General features: G+C 48.2%; 1 protein-coding gene across 2 annotated transcripts; it reads right to left on the reverse strand.

The window, feature by feature from the left end:
* Nucleotides 1–173: 173 nt before the first annotated feature.
* On the reverse strand, nt 174–18,425 carry LOC136661197 (E3 SUMO-protein ligase ZBED1-like). 2 transcript variants are annotated; one of them, XM_066638239.1, is made up of 3 exons: nt 17,159–18,425; nt 4,745–4,901; nt 174–2,896 (listed from the first exon to the last, which is right to left on the reverse strand). In XM_066638239.1, the coding sequence occupies exons 1-3, from the start codon at nt 17,231–17,233 to the stop codon at nt 846–848; spliced, it is 2,283 nt and encodes a 760-aa protein (XP_066494336.1). In that variant the 5' UTR covers nt 17,234–18,425; the 3' UTR covers nt 174–845. The 2 variants fall into 2 exon arrangements, with proteins under 2 accessions (XP_066494336.1, XP_066494337.1); XM_066638240.1 differs by lacking the exon at nt 17,159–18,425 and adding an exon at nt 11,510–11,610.
* Nucleotides 18,426–18,442: the final 17 nt, after the last annotated feature.

An 18,442-nucleotide genomic window follows, 5' to 3' on the forward strand; every position in this document is an offset into this window, starting at 1 on the left:
ATTCAGATGCTATTTTCAAAAGTATCAACAGAAAAAAACAAACTAATATTGATAGCAGCTCCTCAGCCTAAATACTTATCCCGCCTTCCCATGAAAGTGTCACTTGTGCAAATTTCACAGGGTTTGGAGTTGCCCCACCAAGGCTTGAAGTTACAAGTATCTGAATGAAGAAGCACCACCCACCTGTACACCGTTCACACATTACCCTTCTTAACAGGAGAACGTGAGGATCCAAGTCTTGGAATCTGGTGGAAGGGTACAGGCGGTAGTCAGTGAAAGCCTGTGCTGAGAGGCTCTCCAAAATCCAACCCCTTCTACAGGATTTCAGAACAAGCAGAGAAGGTCTCCCAGTAGGCACATTTCCCCACTGGAAAGACCTCAGAATCTGAAGGTGCATGAAAATCTGTACGTACACACACACACAATAGCACTATAACACTTGTCTAAGTTCAGTTAGCTTAGGAATCACTTCTGCATTCTTCTCCCTATTTGTGTCCACGCATCAGAGTTGGATCTCCAAAGGTTTGCTTTGACAGCATCACAGGAAATTACCCTCACTTCCTCCTTCTAATGTTTGCTTCAGCTCAAGGTAGACCTTTTCAGGAAGAAGGCTAGTCTTAATTAGGGACCGACCTACTGCTACAGAGAAAACACAGGCAAGTTTAAACAAATCAGCAAACCTGCCCTTAAATTACCAGTTGGGGGTCAGACGCTGACCTTTGACTAGACTAGTGACTTGAAGGCCAAGCTGCCCTTTCAAGACTTTGCCCCTCTTCCTCTCACCCAGTGTACTAGCCAAGCCCGAAACTACTGTGTGGCTTGCTTCCCCCTCCCCCCCAACTTCTTTAGTATTGGCTGTGCACAGTCTTACTCAGATTCTCATTGCCATTTCTCATAGATTCTAAAAAATCAAAGTTTTGGTGCAAGAAGAGAATTTGGTCCAGGTTCTCGGGGGCAAGGACACCCCTCCGATGCTCCAGGGCACTTTCAGTGGCAGCAAAGGCCTGATCCGGCGGCACAACCGTCGCTGGTATTGCGAGGTATTGACGGGCTAGCCGGGCTACAGAAGGGAAGCGGTGCTCATTGTTTTTCCACCAGTCCAAGGGGTTTGTGCTTCGTTTGCACAGAGGCTCTACAATGTAGTTCTCCAGCTGCTGATGGATCTCAGGCATGCTTTCTGTTGGATCTTTTCCCAAAAGGATGTCATACATACTCTGGGACTGGCCACCTGGGCCTCTCTCTTTATGGGCAGACAGCTGGCTACCAGCTTCTCCAACCTCTGCTTTGTAATCAGAGTTTGGCACCCAGAACTGGGTTGACAGCGGGGACTGGTGGTTGAAGAACTGTGACAGCATGCTCTTGATCTTTTTGTGCAGTTCGCTCCGCAGACTAGGACTGAGGAACCTCATCTCCTTGAATCGCGGGTCTAAGAAAGATGCCACCACTGCTGGACTCTCCAGCAATTTCTCATCATCCAAGATGCCCCAGCGCTGCATGAGCTCTGATCTTATATTATTCACAACAGTCTTGATGACACCACTTGCTTCTTCCGACTGCTGCCCAATGGCAGTCACAATGCCATGGATGCATGGCATCAGTGAGGAGATAGAGAAGTTCTGCTCCTCCCGCAAGAATGAGGTGGCTATCTTAAGCGTCCTCATGACGGGCACCAGATCCTGCAAGAGCTTCCACTGGTGGTCGGCCAAGTTCTGGACCGCCGTTGTTCCCTTAGGATGTTCTTCCAGGACAGACATGATCGCCCACTTCAGATCTAGCAGGCACTCGCACATCTCAATGGTAGTTATCCACCGGACTCCAGTGTCCATCACCAATTTCAGTTTAGTCTTGTTGATGGCTTCCAGTTTGCTGTTCAGCGAGCAGGTGGCTTTTGCATCCTGCTGGAAGTAACAGACAATGCTACGGGCTGCACTCAGTGCTTCTTGCACCTGCTCCACCTCAAGACCTACCTTGACACACAGATGCAGCAAGTGGGCAGCGCAGCACAAACTAGTCCAGCCATAGACACACTTGAGTTGCGATGAGTTTGTCTCCAAGTCCTGTAGGCTGTCGTGCATTACACAGAAAACAGACTTGTTGGACAGCCCAAAGTCCGTCAGGACCGAGTACAGCCTGTCCCCCAAGTTGCTCTCGGTTTTGTTCTCATGCACCTGCTGAGTCTCCAAGATGCACCTTGCCCGTCGCCATTCCCCATCAATAAAGTTAGCCATGATTGTCAGATATGTCTGGTTGGGCTGGGACAGCCAGAACTCAGCACAGATTACAATAGACTGGGCTGTTTGCAGGTAGTGTTCTAGATGTTGCTTGACAACATTGTATCGGTGCCACAACATGCTAGAGAGCTGCATGGGGGACGGGAGGATGAAGCTTGGTTCTAGGTAGCCTATCAGTAGGCCAAAGCCTTTGTCCTTCACTACTGAAAGGGGATGGAGATCCCGAAAGATCATCTCTAGCACCAGCTCCAGAATCACATCTGTTCTGGGTTCCGTACAAGACACCGTATGGTACTGATTGCTGTTTTCTGGTGTCAGTTGCCGGGCTCTTTTTATTGCATGCTCTTGAGCCATGTAGTCCGGGTCGGAAGCCTGGTCGTCCTTCAGCTGAGACAACAAGGTGTCGCGGATGCTGTGTTTCCTCACCAGATGCTCCCTCATGGTCGTGGTGCTGTTGTGGAAAGACAGCTGTTTCTTGCAGACGTTGCACTCGACATAGGCATCCCCCAGCTTGGTGTAATAGTTCCACACCTTGGATTTGCGGCGGTCTACGTAAAGAGAAGTGCTTGTTCCGTCGTGGCCGCTGCCCTTTTCGCGTCTCCTTTTGGCGCACGGGCCCAGGTTGGCTGGCATCGCACAAGTATTGAAGACCATCGAGATTCCTTCTGTTGGAGTGGGATGGTAAAAAACAAAAACAAATAGTAACTCCATGTTTTGCAATTAATTAAAGTGTAGAAAGTCTGCAGCAGGTTACAAGACCAATTCTTGTGAGTGGAAGAACCAGAAGGTGTACCAGGGTTGCCCCTCCCATGAATATATCTGGGACAGAGGTGCCTGAGATGCACCTTTCTTTCCCCTTCCCCCATCCCAACTGCATTAAGAAGCACCAGTTGGCTCTTCTTTTACATATGCATCCTTATTTCATTTTGTTCCTTGAATTCAAGAGGATGTATTTCTCAATTTCAATATCAAATTGCTGCTCTTCATGGTATCTGTGCAGCCAGAATCTAAAAGCCCAAACCATCCTCATCCATAGCCAATGCCCAACCAGCTATTTTGCAAGAGGAGGTCAGCTTCCAGAAGTTTCTATCCAATGATCCAGGAATATGCAACATGAACTTGCATGGGGGCAAACCGAAGAACTGTTCAGTGTGAAACACTCTGATCCCCCCCCCATTCCTGTAACTTTTAAAGTCTTTTTAAAGCCCCAGATCTGAGCCTATCAATGTGTTTGGCTGCTGTTGTTTTTAAGATCACCAATGAATAGTTCTGATGAGAGATCATTTGACCTCCCTGAGACCTTGGTTAAAGTAAAAATAAAAAATACCAGGTTAGGCAGAGCAATTGCCTCGCACAGTATAAGGCAGTTTCTTACAGGAACATAAGAGCAGCCCTGCTAGATCATGCCAAAAGCCCATCTAATACAGCTTTTTGTATTTCACATTGGCCCATCAGATGCCTCAGGGAGCACCCAAGACAACAAGATACCTGCATCCTGATGCCACTCCCTTGGATCTGGCATTCAGAGGTAGCCTACTTCTAAAACAAGGAAGTTGCACACATCCATCATATCTTGTGATGGACTTTTCCTGCATCAATCTGTCCATTCCCCGTTTAAAGGCACCTAAGCCAGGTGCCATCACTGAATCATGTGGCAAGGAGTTCCACAGATTAATTACAAGCTGGGTAACTAGACACTGGGTAGCATTTAATTAATGCTCATATGACTGGGCATTTAATTTTGTGGGACAGGATGTTATTGTCAGGAATATTTGTTTACTGACTGAGCCAACGCAGGCGTCTCTGTTTCATCAGTGCATACTTGCTAGGGATTCCAGCACGTTCCAGGACTGTGTTGTTTGGAACTTTGTCCTGCCAGGGGATGCCGAGGATGAGAACTCGTGCAAGGAAAGCACCCTACAGGTAGACCACAGCTGTGATACAAGGACATCTGCAAGAGGGATCTGAAGGCCTTAGGAGTGGACCTCAACAAGTGGGAAACCCTGGCCTCTGAGCAGCCTGCTTGGAGGCAGGCTGTGCAGCATGGCCTCTTCCAGTTTGAAGAGACACTTTGCCAACAGTCTGAGGCAAAGAAGGAAGGCCCACAGCCAGGGAGACAGACCAGGGACAGACTGCACTTGCTCCCGGTGTGGAAGGGATTGTCACTCCCAAATTGGCCTTTTCAGCCACACTAGATGCTGTTCCAGAACCACCTTTCAGAGCGCGATACCAGAGTTTCGAGACTGAAGGTTGCCAACATTTGTTTACTACAAGTAAATTCTACAGTTGGGCAATGCTTTTAAGTTTGCCTCACTTGAAGGAGCAGAAGTGGCTGTCTGTGTGCTACTGGGTAAGGGAGGACAGCATTCCATGTGCCATCTTAGGTTCCTGAAGCTCTTGGGAGAGCCCTGTCTTTTGTTCAGATTTACTCAATCTCACACGTGCCACAGGATAGGCAACCAATTTTCTAAACCTAATTGTCTGCAGAAAAAGTAAAAAAGAAACTTCCATACCCTGTACGGTTTGCGAATAGGATGGAGCGAGGATAGGCAGCGTTTGAACTTCTATAATCTCCTCCTTTGGCTGAGCATCCCCTTCATTATCCTCAAGCTTGACACATTTCTGCAAAAACTCCGTGACCCTTTTGGAGCTCACATCTTCCATTTCGGTCTTCGCAGGAATCGGGGTGAAGAAACAGAGCAGAGGTTACCAGAAGCAAGCGGGCCCACCGAGTGCAGATCTACCCACTTTTGTTTGCACATAACAGCCTCAGCCCCTACAAAGAGTTACATGGGTGAATTACCTTCACTTTGATGCATATTGTACTTCCACTGAAATAATCCGGTTTCCTCACATGATAGTTAAGTCTTTGTGAGGCAAGAGCAAGGCAGACAGATTCATAGGGTATTTAAAGGCTCTCCTTAGAATCTAAAAAAAGGCAACCTACATGATCTACTCACTGATGAACAAACCAGCTTCTATTTTATAAATTGCAGAAGGTAAAAGCAAAGAAAAAAGCCACCAAGCGTCCTCGCAGCCCCAACACCTGTGGTTGGGTATGCAAAGCACACAACAGACAGGACTGGGCACAAGGGCTTTTGCACTGGTGCAAAGGAATAGATAGGGATGTTTCATCTCTGCAGCAGAATATGCAGGGTGTTTTATCAGTCTCACAACTGAAGACTAATTGCACTGCACAAACATTGGCATGCATCAGGATGGAGAAGGAAGTTATTAGGAAGTACTGTATATAATACCATGGCACCTTACACAAGAAGACAAGGTGAGGTCTGGGCCCTGAGAATCAGAGACCATTTCCCACTTTATGTTGAAGACACTGGAACAGCGAAATGCCAATACTTGCTCAAAAAACATAGAGCATCAAAACCCCACTGACCAAACCAGTGAGTTTAGAAGGGGACCTCACTGGTTGGCATTACTTAGGGCCACCATTATTGCAAGTCTGCAAAGAATTGGAATGCCAGAGTTCTTTAACCACTTTTCTTTTTTAGTGCCAGATGGGTATGTTTTGAATATTAAATCTTGGTTTGCTCACTATTTGAGTTTTTGTAACTTCAAAGCCAGCTGTATTGTCCTTACAAATTGTGGGCAAAACCTTCTAAGGATGGCCTCTGCAGAGAATTAAATTCTTGGCAGGGTCAAGGATACTCCACTGGGCTCCCTACTCTAATAGAAACTGTGCGCTATGGTAATGTACCTAGATATTGAGGGGAGGGCAACATTAATACCACACAATTGCATTCTTTAAGTTTGCCTTGCAGACATCTTTCACCAGCCTGTGACTCAGCTAAACAGCACATTGGCTTGAAAGACTCTGCAGGCTTCAGAAGAAGCTATCACTGCCAGGCCCTTCAAGCAGCTCCAGTTCTCAAGCTCCAGAAGGGTGTTGCACCTATCATAGAAAACACAAGAGTGTGTCCCACGGCACCACAAAGACGCACAAACTCACTGTGGCACAAGCTTTCTTCATTGTTTCTACTTGATCATTGGGTGGGGTCATCTCAGTTTGAGCTGTTCTTTTATTGTACTGCATTGGTGCGAATGGGTACGTGGGGGTGCCAGCACCTCCTTCCCTTCCTTGATCTGCCCCATGCCAGGGCCAAAATTGGTAGACTCCGCTGCCCTCACGCAAGGATGAAGCCAAGCAGAGGAAGACTTAAGAACATAAGAAGAGCCCCACTGGATCAGGCCATAGGCCCATCTAGTCCAGCTTCCTGTATCTCACAGCAGCCCACCAAATGCCCCAGGGAGCACACCAGATAACAAGAGACCTGCAAGGCCTCCTGGGAATTGTAGTTAAGAACATAAGAACAGCCCCACTGGATCAGGCCATAGGCCCATCTAGTCCAGCTTCTTGTATCTCACAGCGGTCCACCAAATGCCCCAGGGAGCACACCAGATAACAAGAGACCTCATCCTGGTGCCCTCCCTTGCATCTGGCATTCTGACATAGCCCATGTCTAAAATCAGGAGGTTGCACATACACATCATGGCTTGTACCCCATAATGGATTTGTCCTCCAGAAACTTGTCCAATCCCCTTTTAAAGGCGTCTAGGCTAGACGCCATCACCACATCCTGTGGCAAGGAGTTCCACAGACCAACCACACGCTGAGTAAAGAAATATTTTCTTTTGTCTGTCCTAACTCTCCCAACACTCAATTTTAGTGGATGTCCCCTGGTTCTGGTGTTACGTGAGAGTGTAAAGAGCACCTCCCTATCCACTCTGTCTATCCCCTGCATAATTTTGTATGTCCCAATCATGTCCCCCCCTCAGGCGTCTCTTTTCTAGGCTGAAGAGGCTCAAACGCCGTAGCCTTTCCTCATAAGGAAGGTGCCCCAGCCCCGTAATCATTTTAGTCGCTCTCTTTGGAAGCCTTCTCCCTGCCAGTTGCTGAGAGACTTCTCCAGAAACCTAGGCAGAAGTGGGCAACCAGTGGTTCAGAAGGGTTGGGGAAGGTTCTGGTGAAGTTCAGCCAACAGCATGCAGATGAGGACTTGACATTAAAAAAAAAAAAAAGAGGTCTGGCCTGTCTAGGGGCTATTGCTCTTGGTGAACAAAGAAACAGTTCACAAAATTGTCTTTCTGCTTGGCCATGAAGCCATTTCTGCAGTAATGCTGATTCAAAGAGTCTCAGGGAAGCCTCCCCCCCCTTGAAACTTATGTTGAAGTTTTCCTTAAGGGAATCACATGGAGGAGGAAGCAAGAGGAGCTCACACCTACACTGTTTACTCTTCCATTTAATTATCTTTGCAAAGGCCCCTCTTCTTACCTCTGTTCCTGGTTTTCTTGACTTGTTGTCAGTCCCCCAGGCACCCTCCTCAGAGTATCCCATTTCTTTTTTTACTTGTGTTGGGCTGGCCGCCCCCTACTTGTGAACTAGTTGGATGATCCATTTGCCACAACCAGCAGAACCTGTGGCCTTGCACACCCCTGCAAAAACCTCAGAGCGGTGGCCTGCAAAAATAAGATGCTTGTGCTCACAGTGAACTAGCCTGAGGTGCTACTGCTGTGCACTTGAGTGGACAAATTGGCTTCAACAAAGGCAGATCGACAGTGCAAACTTGTGCTGGTTTCATACCAAGACGCTGCCAGAGGTGAGGCGAAGGGGGTGCTTTTGCCAGACAACTAGTTTGCAACCTGCAGCCCCCCCCCATCACTGGACTCCCACGCAGTGGCATTGTTGGGGGGTGTGGGCCATACCAGGCGATGCTCACAGGGGGATGACACCACTAACGGCCAAAAAAATTTTAATTTTGGTATTTCGGAATAATTCCATTATATATCATTCAATGTGTAATTTCATGCAGCATGCAATGCAACAAACCACACAGATGCATCTCTATCACATCAAAAGATATAGCCAAAAAACCTGTAGAGGCAGGGCAATGCTGGATCACCATGCGCACTGCCTGGGGCATTGCCCTGCCCACTGCATGGAAGGAGGTCCATGTGCTGGCTTCCCACCCTGGGTGACGAAAACCCACTGATCCCATGGTAAAGCAAAGGCACTATGGAATACTCTCGAGTGTGTCTTTATCGTCATCACTGCGATACAAGGACATCTGCAAGAGGGATCTGAAGGCCTTAGGAGTGGACCTCAACAGGTGGGAAACCCTGGCCTCAGAGCGGCCCGCTTGGAGGCAGGCTGTGCAGCATGGCCTTTCCCAGTTTGAAGAGACACTTGGCCAACAGTCTGAGGCTAAGAGGCAAAGAAGGAAGGCCCATAGCCAGGGAGACAGGCCAGGGACAGACTGCACTTGCTCCCAGTGTGGAAGGGATTGTCACTCCCGAATCGGCCTTTTCAGCCACACTAGACGCTGTTCCAGAACCACCATTTCAGAGCGTGATACCACAGTCTTCCGAGACTGAAGGTTGCCAACATGACACCCTCACTCCTGTTCATTTATATTGAGGATGTGAAATATGCCATTTATTTCCCTTTCAGAAATTTATGTGGACACAAGTTAAACTCACCAAAGCAAGGCAGCGGAGGGGCCCACTTGCCTGCTGCCAAGGAGGATTTGCCTGGCTGCACCTCTTCCAGGTGACCCCCTGCCCAGCCCTAGTCCTGGACTCCTCCACAGGTTCAGCCTGCCAATAGTATTGAGCGGTGGAGCTTGGAGGAGGCCCGCTCATTCCAGAGCGACTGCGATGCGCCTGAAGGAAATGGCATCCTCTGCCGGCGCGCTCCGAAGGCCCCACTGCACGTCCTGTGCCACACAACTACTTACCCTCCTCACGGCCTGAGGGCCACCTGCTCTCCATGCGCTCCAGCGTGAAACAGTCCTCCGTGGCATATAGTGATGGAAACGGCTCTGGCCACTCTCCCTCCCTTCCTCTGAAGAGCCTCCCTCGAGGAGGAGACTTCAGTTTCATTTAGCCTTGTTGTTGCCCACTCTGCAGTTAAGCCATTTCTGTCCAATGTTGCATGCACACAACAGGGATCAAATGTGTACGCCTGTGAGCTGGGCAGAAATCGGTTAAAGGCTCAACTAGTAATTTTCCACTCATATTCATGTTGGCTGGGATCTTCAACCAAAAGAGTTCATATACGAGAAGGAAGCAGATTCTTCTAACTGGGAAGGACCTTGAGTGTGCCCCCCCCTTGTTCTCCAGTCACTGCCTCATATAAGGCACCATCATAATTAAGCAGCGGGCACAGTAGCAGAAACAGTGGATCTCACTGGCTCTCCCCATAATTGCAAAGACAAGTTTGAAAATGCAAAAGGCGTCACCTCTAAGGGATCAGAAGCAAAATTATTTTTGCAACCACAAGTGATGGAATTGTTGACATAATAAGTTACATGTGTTCACCAACTGTAGGAATCTTCTATGACTATTAGTTATTGCTCAAAATACAATATGCACACTGTGTACATCTTTCCACTGGGTAGACAGAGCTGTTCCCAGCTATCCAGCAAAGATGAAAACCTGTGCTCCCTGGGAACTTTGCATGCACATAGCTACCCCTACAGAGTTTGGGATCAGCATGGTGTGCAAGATCATCATAGGCAATTATGATGACCAAGATATCTTATATCCCGCTTCTCACCACAGGAAGTTCACACTGCAATTGACATAGCGGAATAAATAAATGTATTTGTTACACTTAGTAAGGGCCAGACTAGAACTCAGAGATCAAGTCCCAGTTTGCAAGCAGAGAGCCCAAGGTCCAAGTGTCTAAACAGGGCTAGGAAAATCTGGGAGAGCCATTGCTTGCAGGTGTAGATAAACTGAGCTAGGCTCATCAATTACTTGACTCATCGAAAAGCAGAATACATTCAGAATTTTCCAAGGATCGTGCATTTGGCGATATCTGAATAATAAGATCTATGACCACTAGCCTAGGGCCATCAGTCAATAAAGACTCTTTGAGCCAATTCACTGTATGGCATTCATCCAATAATGAATTAAATGCATGGATATTTTCCTATTACAGCACCTCTCTCCACCGAGAGACTTCTTTTAAAAAACCCTAGGATGAAAGGGACCGATGTCACCCTTTGCAGAGCAAAAGGAAATTATATCAGCAGCGTATTCCTCAACAGTGAGACAACCCAGCACATTCCAATCACCTGGCACTGCAAGTTTAGCTGGCAACTTCAAAGGCAACAGAAAACAGGCACCACAAAGGTTCTCCCCATTGACCCACAATCTTTGACTTAAATTCACGTGCACCGGCTTTTTAAAATTTGGCCGAAGTCCAGAGATGCGCATAGCTGAACACCAGCAGCGTCCAATAATATCTTTTCATAAAACACTTTTCCACAACATGAGTGACTCTCCCTTGCTTGAAAAAGCAACCGCAGTTCTTATGTGAGGTGGGAGATTTAATAGATGGAATAGCTGGTTTAAAACTTGCCGCTTTATATTTCACTACCGATGCTACATTTGGCATGCACCCCCATCCACTCTAGTAGGAAAAAAAATAATCCAGGTCTAGTGGAAAAAAAAAAATATGCACAGGTCTGATTTCAAGAGACAACCAAAAAAAACATTTAAAAGAATTTCCCCTCTGTATTTTAAAGCATGCACAAGATCTAGTTCAAACTGGTGGTGAGCCATTGATTTCGATCTCTCTCCACTGACATCCTTTCTAATTCTACAGAGAGGGAGCCATGTTCACTCCTGTTGTAACCCAGAGTCTGCCTCAGTGCTGGCTGATGCCACAATGCACCTCATTGTCTTCATGATCAAATGGGTATTAACACCCTTGGTTCTTATTCTGCAAAAATGTTCAGGAAGGGGCAGGGGATAGACACACACCAGCACAAGCATTTCACAAGGACTGTGCTGCAAAACTCACAACCTTGTGCTCTTGGGGAGGAGGGGGGAGAAAGGACCCCTCCCCCCAGTTCTTACTGAGGGAGGTAACATGCTTTCTTTTTTAGCCATGGCAAAAACAAAAACAAAAAAAAACAACACACAAAACCCCAAACATTTGGGGTTTTGTGTGTTTTTTTTGTTGTTGTTGCCATGGCTAAAAATTTTTATACAATGTTACTACCCAGATGTAATTCAGCACAAGGAGCTGAGTCCGCCCCAGAAGGCCAGGGTCACCTTTCTCACACGTGGGTCTCTGCCTCCCCAGAATCTGCCCCTCCATCCCCCCCTTGCACCCCCCCAACCCCCTAAGGTTGCAACACGTCGATTCCAGAGCACAGGCAGCAGGAGCAAAGTGGTGCAAGGATTGGGGGGGCAGCAAGCGGGGGGCACCCCCATCTCCCCCCTCCTCCAGCTCCAGGCGTACTCACTCCTTTGTTAGCAGGGGCATAGCACAGCCCAAGCTCAGCAGCTCGTGGTGCTGCTGCTGCTGCTGCTGCTTCTGGCTGGCCGGATCGCAGCAGTCTAGCCGCTCCTGGTGCAGCAAACTGGGATTGCAGCCTAACCTTTCAGCTGGAAGTGATTCCTCTGCAGGGCTCCTCTGCAAAGTTCGCTGCAGGATGCAAACGACCCCTGGACTGCTGCTGCTGCTGCTGCAGCGCTGATCCCCAGGACAATGCAAGCCGGGCGCAGGCGCTCTCCGGGCTGCCTTGTGGACGCTCTTACCAGTGGCGTAGCCAGAGGGGGGGGGGTCAAAGCACTCAGTCTTGCAGGGAGCCTCACCGCAGCCTGCAAGGGGCCTCTCCGCTTCGGAGCCATTCCAGGCTGCGTCTGCAGTCATGTCAACTGCAAATAGCCCAATCCTATCCACACTTTCCTGGGAGTAAGCCCCATTGACCCCAATGGGACTTACTTCTGAGTAGACATGCATAGGATTGGGCTGTGAGTATCCTCTGATCGGGACAAGCCCCGGATGCTTCCTTCCTCTCGCACACCTTTGTACAGTGCAAAATGATGAGCTTCGACAACCTGCATGCTTAATCCTGAGTCCAAGGCCCCTTGTGGGGGAGTCTGCCCACTGGAAGGGTGGCAGAGGCCCTACCCAGAGTAGGGACTGAGGAGAGCCACACAGGGAGCTTCAGCAGCACTCAGATCAAGCAGGGTGTTGACAGCATGTTGGACAGAGACCCAGGCCAGCAACCAGAATAGGCAGGCTTGAGCCCACCTGGCATTTCTGTAACTCTCATCTTCTGCCCGGCTGGCCAGAAACATTTAAGGCAGCGACAAGCAAAAGAAGGGGTGGGGGCAGGCAGAGGTGTAACAAGAAGCCCTGGCCTGTGGGGCAGTGACATCACCATGACATCACTTCCAGGTTCACAATGACATCACAATATCACTTCCAGGTTCTCGGAGGAGCAAGCACTGACAGTTTCATACCCCAAGGAATAGGGCCAGCACCTCCTCCTCCAGGAAGCGACTGCCTTGTGCCCCCATTGGTGTAGCACCTGGGGCAAGTGCCCCTCAGGTTCTGCCCTAGCTATATCTCTGGAAGCAGGTCTAGAACCCACAGCAGCTACCCTACAAAACTGCTCTTTAGCCACTCAACCGGAGCAAGGCACAGAGCACCTCACAGAACATTCAGCATCATAGTCTGGTCTATAAATTCATGATATGCCCACTGAAGCTATGGCAATAAGAAAAAAGGCATCAAATAAAAGCTGAATACAGTCAAAATGTGACTGTTTCTGTGTGATCTTTTGCTTACAGCAGGCTGAAGAAAGAGTATACAGCAAGTCCAGTGACCACAGAGATGAACTGAAGAAATCACGCCACAAAAAGAGGAACTTGCTGGGAAAAACAGTCGACTTTAGCAATAAAATTGTTATGGTTGCACCTATAGATCCTGCTTAAAGTAGGCTTAGCCTGAGAAACAGGATGCAGCTGGATTATCAGGGTGCAAGGGGGGGCCTTGCCCAAGTGTCGCCCTTATGTGATAAAACAGGGCATTGCTGACATCTAGAGTGTCCCACCACAATGGCCAAGGTGAGGGGTGGGCTTGATCACCCACTGGGGCTCTGGTCAAGTCTGTGGCAACAGCATCACAAACAGGTGTGGCTGGCTGGGAGACTATAGCACATGGACCAATCAGAGGGAGCACTATAGGGCCAATCACTGGGCTTCCCAGTGATACAGGGGCCATTGCTGCAGTCCATCTATTCTCCCCCATACCCTTTGCATATCTCTGGTACCTGCAGCACAGTGGGCTCAGTGTAACTGGTATCATGTTGCCCTCCCTCTCCCTTCATAACTGTCTGCCTTGTATGTGGCAGCAGGTGACTTGTGACCAATGAGGGGCCTCCCTTTGCCACTGGAGTCAGAGAGTGAGGATGCTGCAGACCTTGAGCCCAGGTAGCAGAGGCCTCTCCACCCTCCTCTGGAAAGTCTCTCCTTAAGACCAGCTGAGGAATGAAACAACTGCAGTGGACAGAAGGGATCCCTGAAGCAACAACAAACAAGACCAAGTCAAAGTGTTTATTGCATAGTCTCAAGGGCAGAGCAGCACCTGAAAAGGAAACACACAAGTGGGTTTGCCAACCAACTCATCCCAGCAGGGCTCTTGTGCCTTTGCAAGTTAGGGCGCAATCCTAACCAACTTTCCAGTACTGGCATAGCTGTGCCAGTGGGGCATATGCTGCATCCTGTAATTGGGGGGGCAGTCATGGAGGCTTCCTCAAGGTAAGGCAATGCTTGTTCCCTTACCTTGGAGTTGCATTGCCCTTATGTCAGGGATGGAAATTTGGTTAGGATTGTGGCCTTAGATCAGGGGTGCTCAAACTTTCAACTTTAGGGATGCTGGACCTTTAACAAGTGTATAGAAGAGAGAATTGCAGCAGGTGCAACTTGTCATCCCACAGATGACAAGCTACACCTGCTGAAATTCTCTCTTCTATACACTTGTTAAAGGTCCAGCATCCCTAAAATTGAAAGTTTGAGCACCCCTGCCTTAGACAGCCAAGTTGCAGGGATCAGTGAGGTCTGGCTACACCTGCTGTCTGTCTTGGAGTTTGCAAAGCAAAGAGGGCCTGCTTAGTTAGGTCATAGCATTTTTGACTTTAGCAGTGAGCCATGCTGGCATCCTCCTGCCCCGATGGTGCCTTTTCTACTTAGTGGGAAAACATTCTTGTTGAGTTTCTGTTACTGTGGTTTGATATGCGCTCCACACATCCTGGAGAGATTTGATCCCCTTGATTTTCCTCTTTCCTTCTAAACAGTCCCCTCCATTTAGAGAAGTCCTCTTTTTGGAAGTCAAAAGACTTAGGTCTGGGAGCTACCTCCTTTTTGTTTGTAATGTACATTGATGGCATTCTATAAACAAACAAAACAAGCCATTCCTCCCCTGCACCTTCCTCACACGAAGCAAGCTTGTTACAACACACAGCATCTGTTCATGTTTTCACAATCTTCTTCCAGATTCCCTTGTCGCAAGTCATTCCCTGCCTAGATGCTGGGTTCCTCAGGCAAGGTTGGCCTGACCTCTGCAATTTCTGTTCTGCACAGCCATGCTAACAAGATACTCACTGCTGTGAATGCAACAGCAGCCGGCGATGTTGGTGTTAATTCAGAGTGCCTCATCATTCTGCTTTTCTGTCCCCCCAGCACATCCTAACCACACTTTCCTGAGAGTAAGTCCCATTGAACAAAATAGGACTTACTTCTGAATAGACCTGATTAGGATTGTGCCCTTAGGAAATCTCCCTTTGAAAACATATTTCTCTTTATGTGCAAGATGGAAAGATTTCTTTGTCTTCAAGACTCTTGAGAGTTCTCTCCATAGAAGGGGATGCTCCTTCCTTGTATATATGATCAAATAATACTGGAGCAATCAAAACGTACATCAGCTCCGTTCTCTGGGAGCTGTTCTGCACATTTTACCAAAGGAGCTGGTAGCATTTTGAGCTGCCCCATCATACTACTACTAATTATTAATTATTATTACTTTCAACTAAATTTTTTTCAGCTACTGTGCCGTGGCAAACTGGTGTGCCACGGGAGTTTGGGGGAGGGAAATTTATTAGTAGGGCCATTGGGGGTGAGAGCCCCCCTCCAACAGCATGGTGTGACAATTTTAGTACTTTGTTGGTGTGCTGTGACACAAAAAAGGTTGAAAATCACAGCTTTAGACTTTGGGTGTTATGAATGGGGATAAGATTTCTGAGAGCAACCCCATGTAAAAAATTCCCTGCATAGCACATCAGGAAGAGAGCTATAGTAAACTGCTCTCTCGGTCCAGTAAACCAGTGGTTCTCACACATTTAGCACTGGGATCCACTTTTTAGAATGAGAATCTGTCAGGACCCACTGGAAGTGATGTCATGACCAGAAGTGACATCATCAAGCAGGAAAATGCTAAACAATCCTAGGCTGCAATCCTACCCACACTTACCCAGGAGTAAGTCCCATTGACTATCATTGTTAAAAGAATATACATATTGTTAAAAGAATATACAGCTTGTTAAAAGTATAAGTCTGTAACATTTCCCCAAATACAGTCACATACCAGTCTAATATATTAAAAATAAAATATTGAAATGAATGGGGACCCACCTGAAATTGGTTCACAACCCACCTAGTGGCTCCTGACCCCCAGTTTGAGAAACACTGCAGTAAACTATAGTAAGCTCCAGAACTGTTCTCTTATTCTCTCCCCTGCTAGGGACTCTACCACCAAGATCTGCTCTCTGTGTAAATCAACCCTGGGGTGACAGCCGCTCTCCAGTGTCAGGTGATGCCAGTGAGTCAGCAAAGCCCTGGACACATGAGCCACCAAGACACAGACATAAGAAAATGCCAGAGTAACCTATCTCTGAGTAACAATATGGTCCTTTTGGGTTCATGTTGAATAATCCTTGTTTTTTAAAGAGATTTATACCCTGCCTTTCCAATGCTGAAGCAAAAGTCCAAGGTGGCTTACAAAGCTTTATAATCAAGTACAAAGTATCACCACAAGTAAAAACATCAAGCAAGGCATAAAGGCTGCAATCCACTCCTCACTTTCCTGGGAGTAAGCTCCATTGACTATGGTGAACTTACCTCTGAGTAGACAGGCATAGGATTGGGCCCTAAAACATTAACTTTAACATCACATGGTTAAAAAAATGTGCATTTGTAAATTTTTTAACATTACATGGAGCAAAATATAAGGTGAAGAAGAGAAAAGAACTCATTGAGCCAGTGGGGGAACAGATACATGGGGGGGGGGCAGTCAAGCTACTACAGTACGTCTGATCTGGGAAGCTAAGCAGGGTCAGGCCTGATTAGTCCTTGGATGGGAGACCTCATGGGAATACTGGGTGCTGTAGGCTTATACCATACACCTTTGAGACTGAAGGTTGCCAACCAAGAATCACCACTACACAGTGTGAGACACAACAGTATAACAGAGACACAGGGCGCAATCCTAACCAACTTTCCAGCACCAAGTTAAGGGCAATGCAACTCAGGGTTATGGGAACAAACATTCCCTTACCTTGAGGAGGCCTCTGTGACTGCCCCCAACTGCAGGATGCAGCACAAGCACCACTGGCACAGCTATGCCAGTGCTGGAAAGCTGGTTATTATTGCGCCCACAGGGGGCAAATGTCCACTCTGCAACCAAATGCTTCGAGAAACAGGTATGTGGTTGGTTTTTGCCCTGGGCAGAAGTGAGTGTCCCAAATGAATGAGTAGTAGTAGTAGTTAGCAACCTTCAGTTTCAAGAGACTCTGGTATCGCGCTCTGAATGGTGGTTCTGGCACAGCGTCTAGTGTGGCTGAAAAGGCCAATTCGGGAGTGACAATCCCTTCCACACTGGGAGCAAGTACAGTCTGTCCCTGGTCTGTCTCCCTGGCTATGGGCCTTCCTTCTTTGCCTCTTTGCCTCAGTCTGTTGGCCAAGTGTCTCTTCAAAATGGAAAAGGCCATGCTGCACAGCCTGCCTCCAAGCGGGCCGCTCAGAGGCCAGGGTTTCCCACCTGTTGAGGTCCACTCCTAAGGCCTTCAGATCCCTCTTGCAGATGTCCTTGTATCGCAGCTGTGGTCTACCTGTAGGGCGCTTTCCTTGCACGAGTTCTCCATAGAGGAGATCCTTTGGGATCCAGCCATCATCCATTCTGACATGACCGAGCCAACGCAGGCGTCTCTGTTTCAGCAGTGCATACATGCTAGGGATTCCAGCTTGTTCCAGGACTGTGTTGTTTGGAACTTTGTCCTGCCAGGTGATGCGGAGGATGCGTCGGAGGCAGCGCATGTGGAAAGCATTCAGTTTCCTCTCCTGTTGTGAGCAAACAGTCCATGACTCGCTGCAGTACAGAAGTGTACTCAGGATGCAAGCTCTGTAGACCTGGATCTTGGTATGTTCCATCAGGTTCTTGTTGGACCAGACTCTCTTTGTGAGTCTGGAAAATGTGGTAGCTGCTTTACAGATGCGTTTGTTTAGCTCGGTATCGAGTGTCAGAGATCGTTGAGCCAATGTACACAAAGTCGTGAACAACCTCCAGTTCATGTGCAGAGATTGTAATGCAGGGAGGTGAGTCCACATCCTGAACCATGACCTGTGTTTTCTTCAGGCTGATTGTCAGTCCAAAATCTTGGCAGGCCTTGCTAAAAGGATCCATGAGCTGCTGGAGATCTTTGGCAGAGTGGGTGGTGACAACTGCATCATTGGCAAAGAGGAAGTCACACAGACATTTCAGCTGGACTTTGGACTTTGCTCTCAGTTTGGAGAGGTTGAAGCATCATTCAAGGTCATTCAAATGAATGAATGAATGAATCCAGGCTATTGCCATAAGTGTGGGCACAATCCTATGCATGAATCTTGTTGGATTCAATGAGTTTACTCCCAGCAAAGTCTGAATAGGATAAAGCCTGTTTTTGGACCTTCACAAGCAGCCAGCCCACCCTCACAAGGAAAAACTATCACCAAAGGCAGAGAGGAAGTGTGCAGGAGAGGGGCACGGCAGGCTAGAGCGCTGAAGCTACTCTGATGGATCTGATTGGTATGAGGAACTCCTTGCCACAAGGGTGTGGTGATGATGGCGCTTCTTCTTTTACCCTGGGTGTAATTCGCCTGTGGAACTCCTCGTCACAGGATGTGGTGGCGGCACTACTTCTTCTGCCCAGGGTGTCTTTGGTGTGTGGTGATGGCATTTTCTTTGACCCAGTGTGTCGCTGGCCTGTGGAACTCCCTGCCGCAGGGTGTGGTGACGGCACTTCTTGTTTTACTGAGGGTGTGACGGGCCTGTGGAACTCCCTGCTACAGGGTGTGGTGGCGGCACTACTTCTTCTGTCCAGGGTGCGGCGGCGCGCCTTCCCCCCCTCCCTCCGGGG

The sequence above is a fragment of the Tiliqua scincoides genome, chromosome 10 (genome assembly GCF_035046505.1).
Source record: "Tiliqua scincoides isolate rTilSci1 chromosome 10, rTilSci1.hap2, whole genome shotgun sequence".
NCBI lineage: Eukaryota > Metazoa > Chordata > Lepidosauria > Squamata > Scincidae > Tiliqua > Tiliqua scincoides.

Excerpts from the sequence above, each read along its gene's own strand:
- LOC136661197 (XM_066638239.1), bottom strand. The coding sequence starts at position 17,233 with ATGTCAGAATGGATGATGGCTGGATCCCAAAGGATCTCCTCTATGGAG. Across the intron at positions 4,902-17,158 it reads GCAAGGAAAGCGCCCTACAG|ACCGAAATGGAAGATGTGAG; the intron begins GTAGACCACAGC and ends ATTCCTGCGAAG. Across the intron at positions 2,897-4,744 it reads CTATTCGCAAACCGTACAGG|AAGGAATCTCGATGGTCTTC; the intron begins GTATGGAAGTTT and ends CCACTCCAACAG.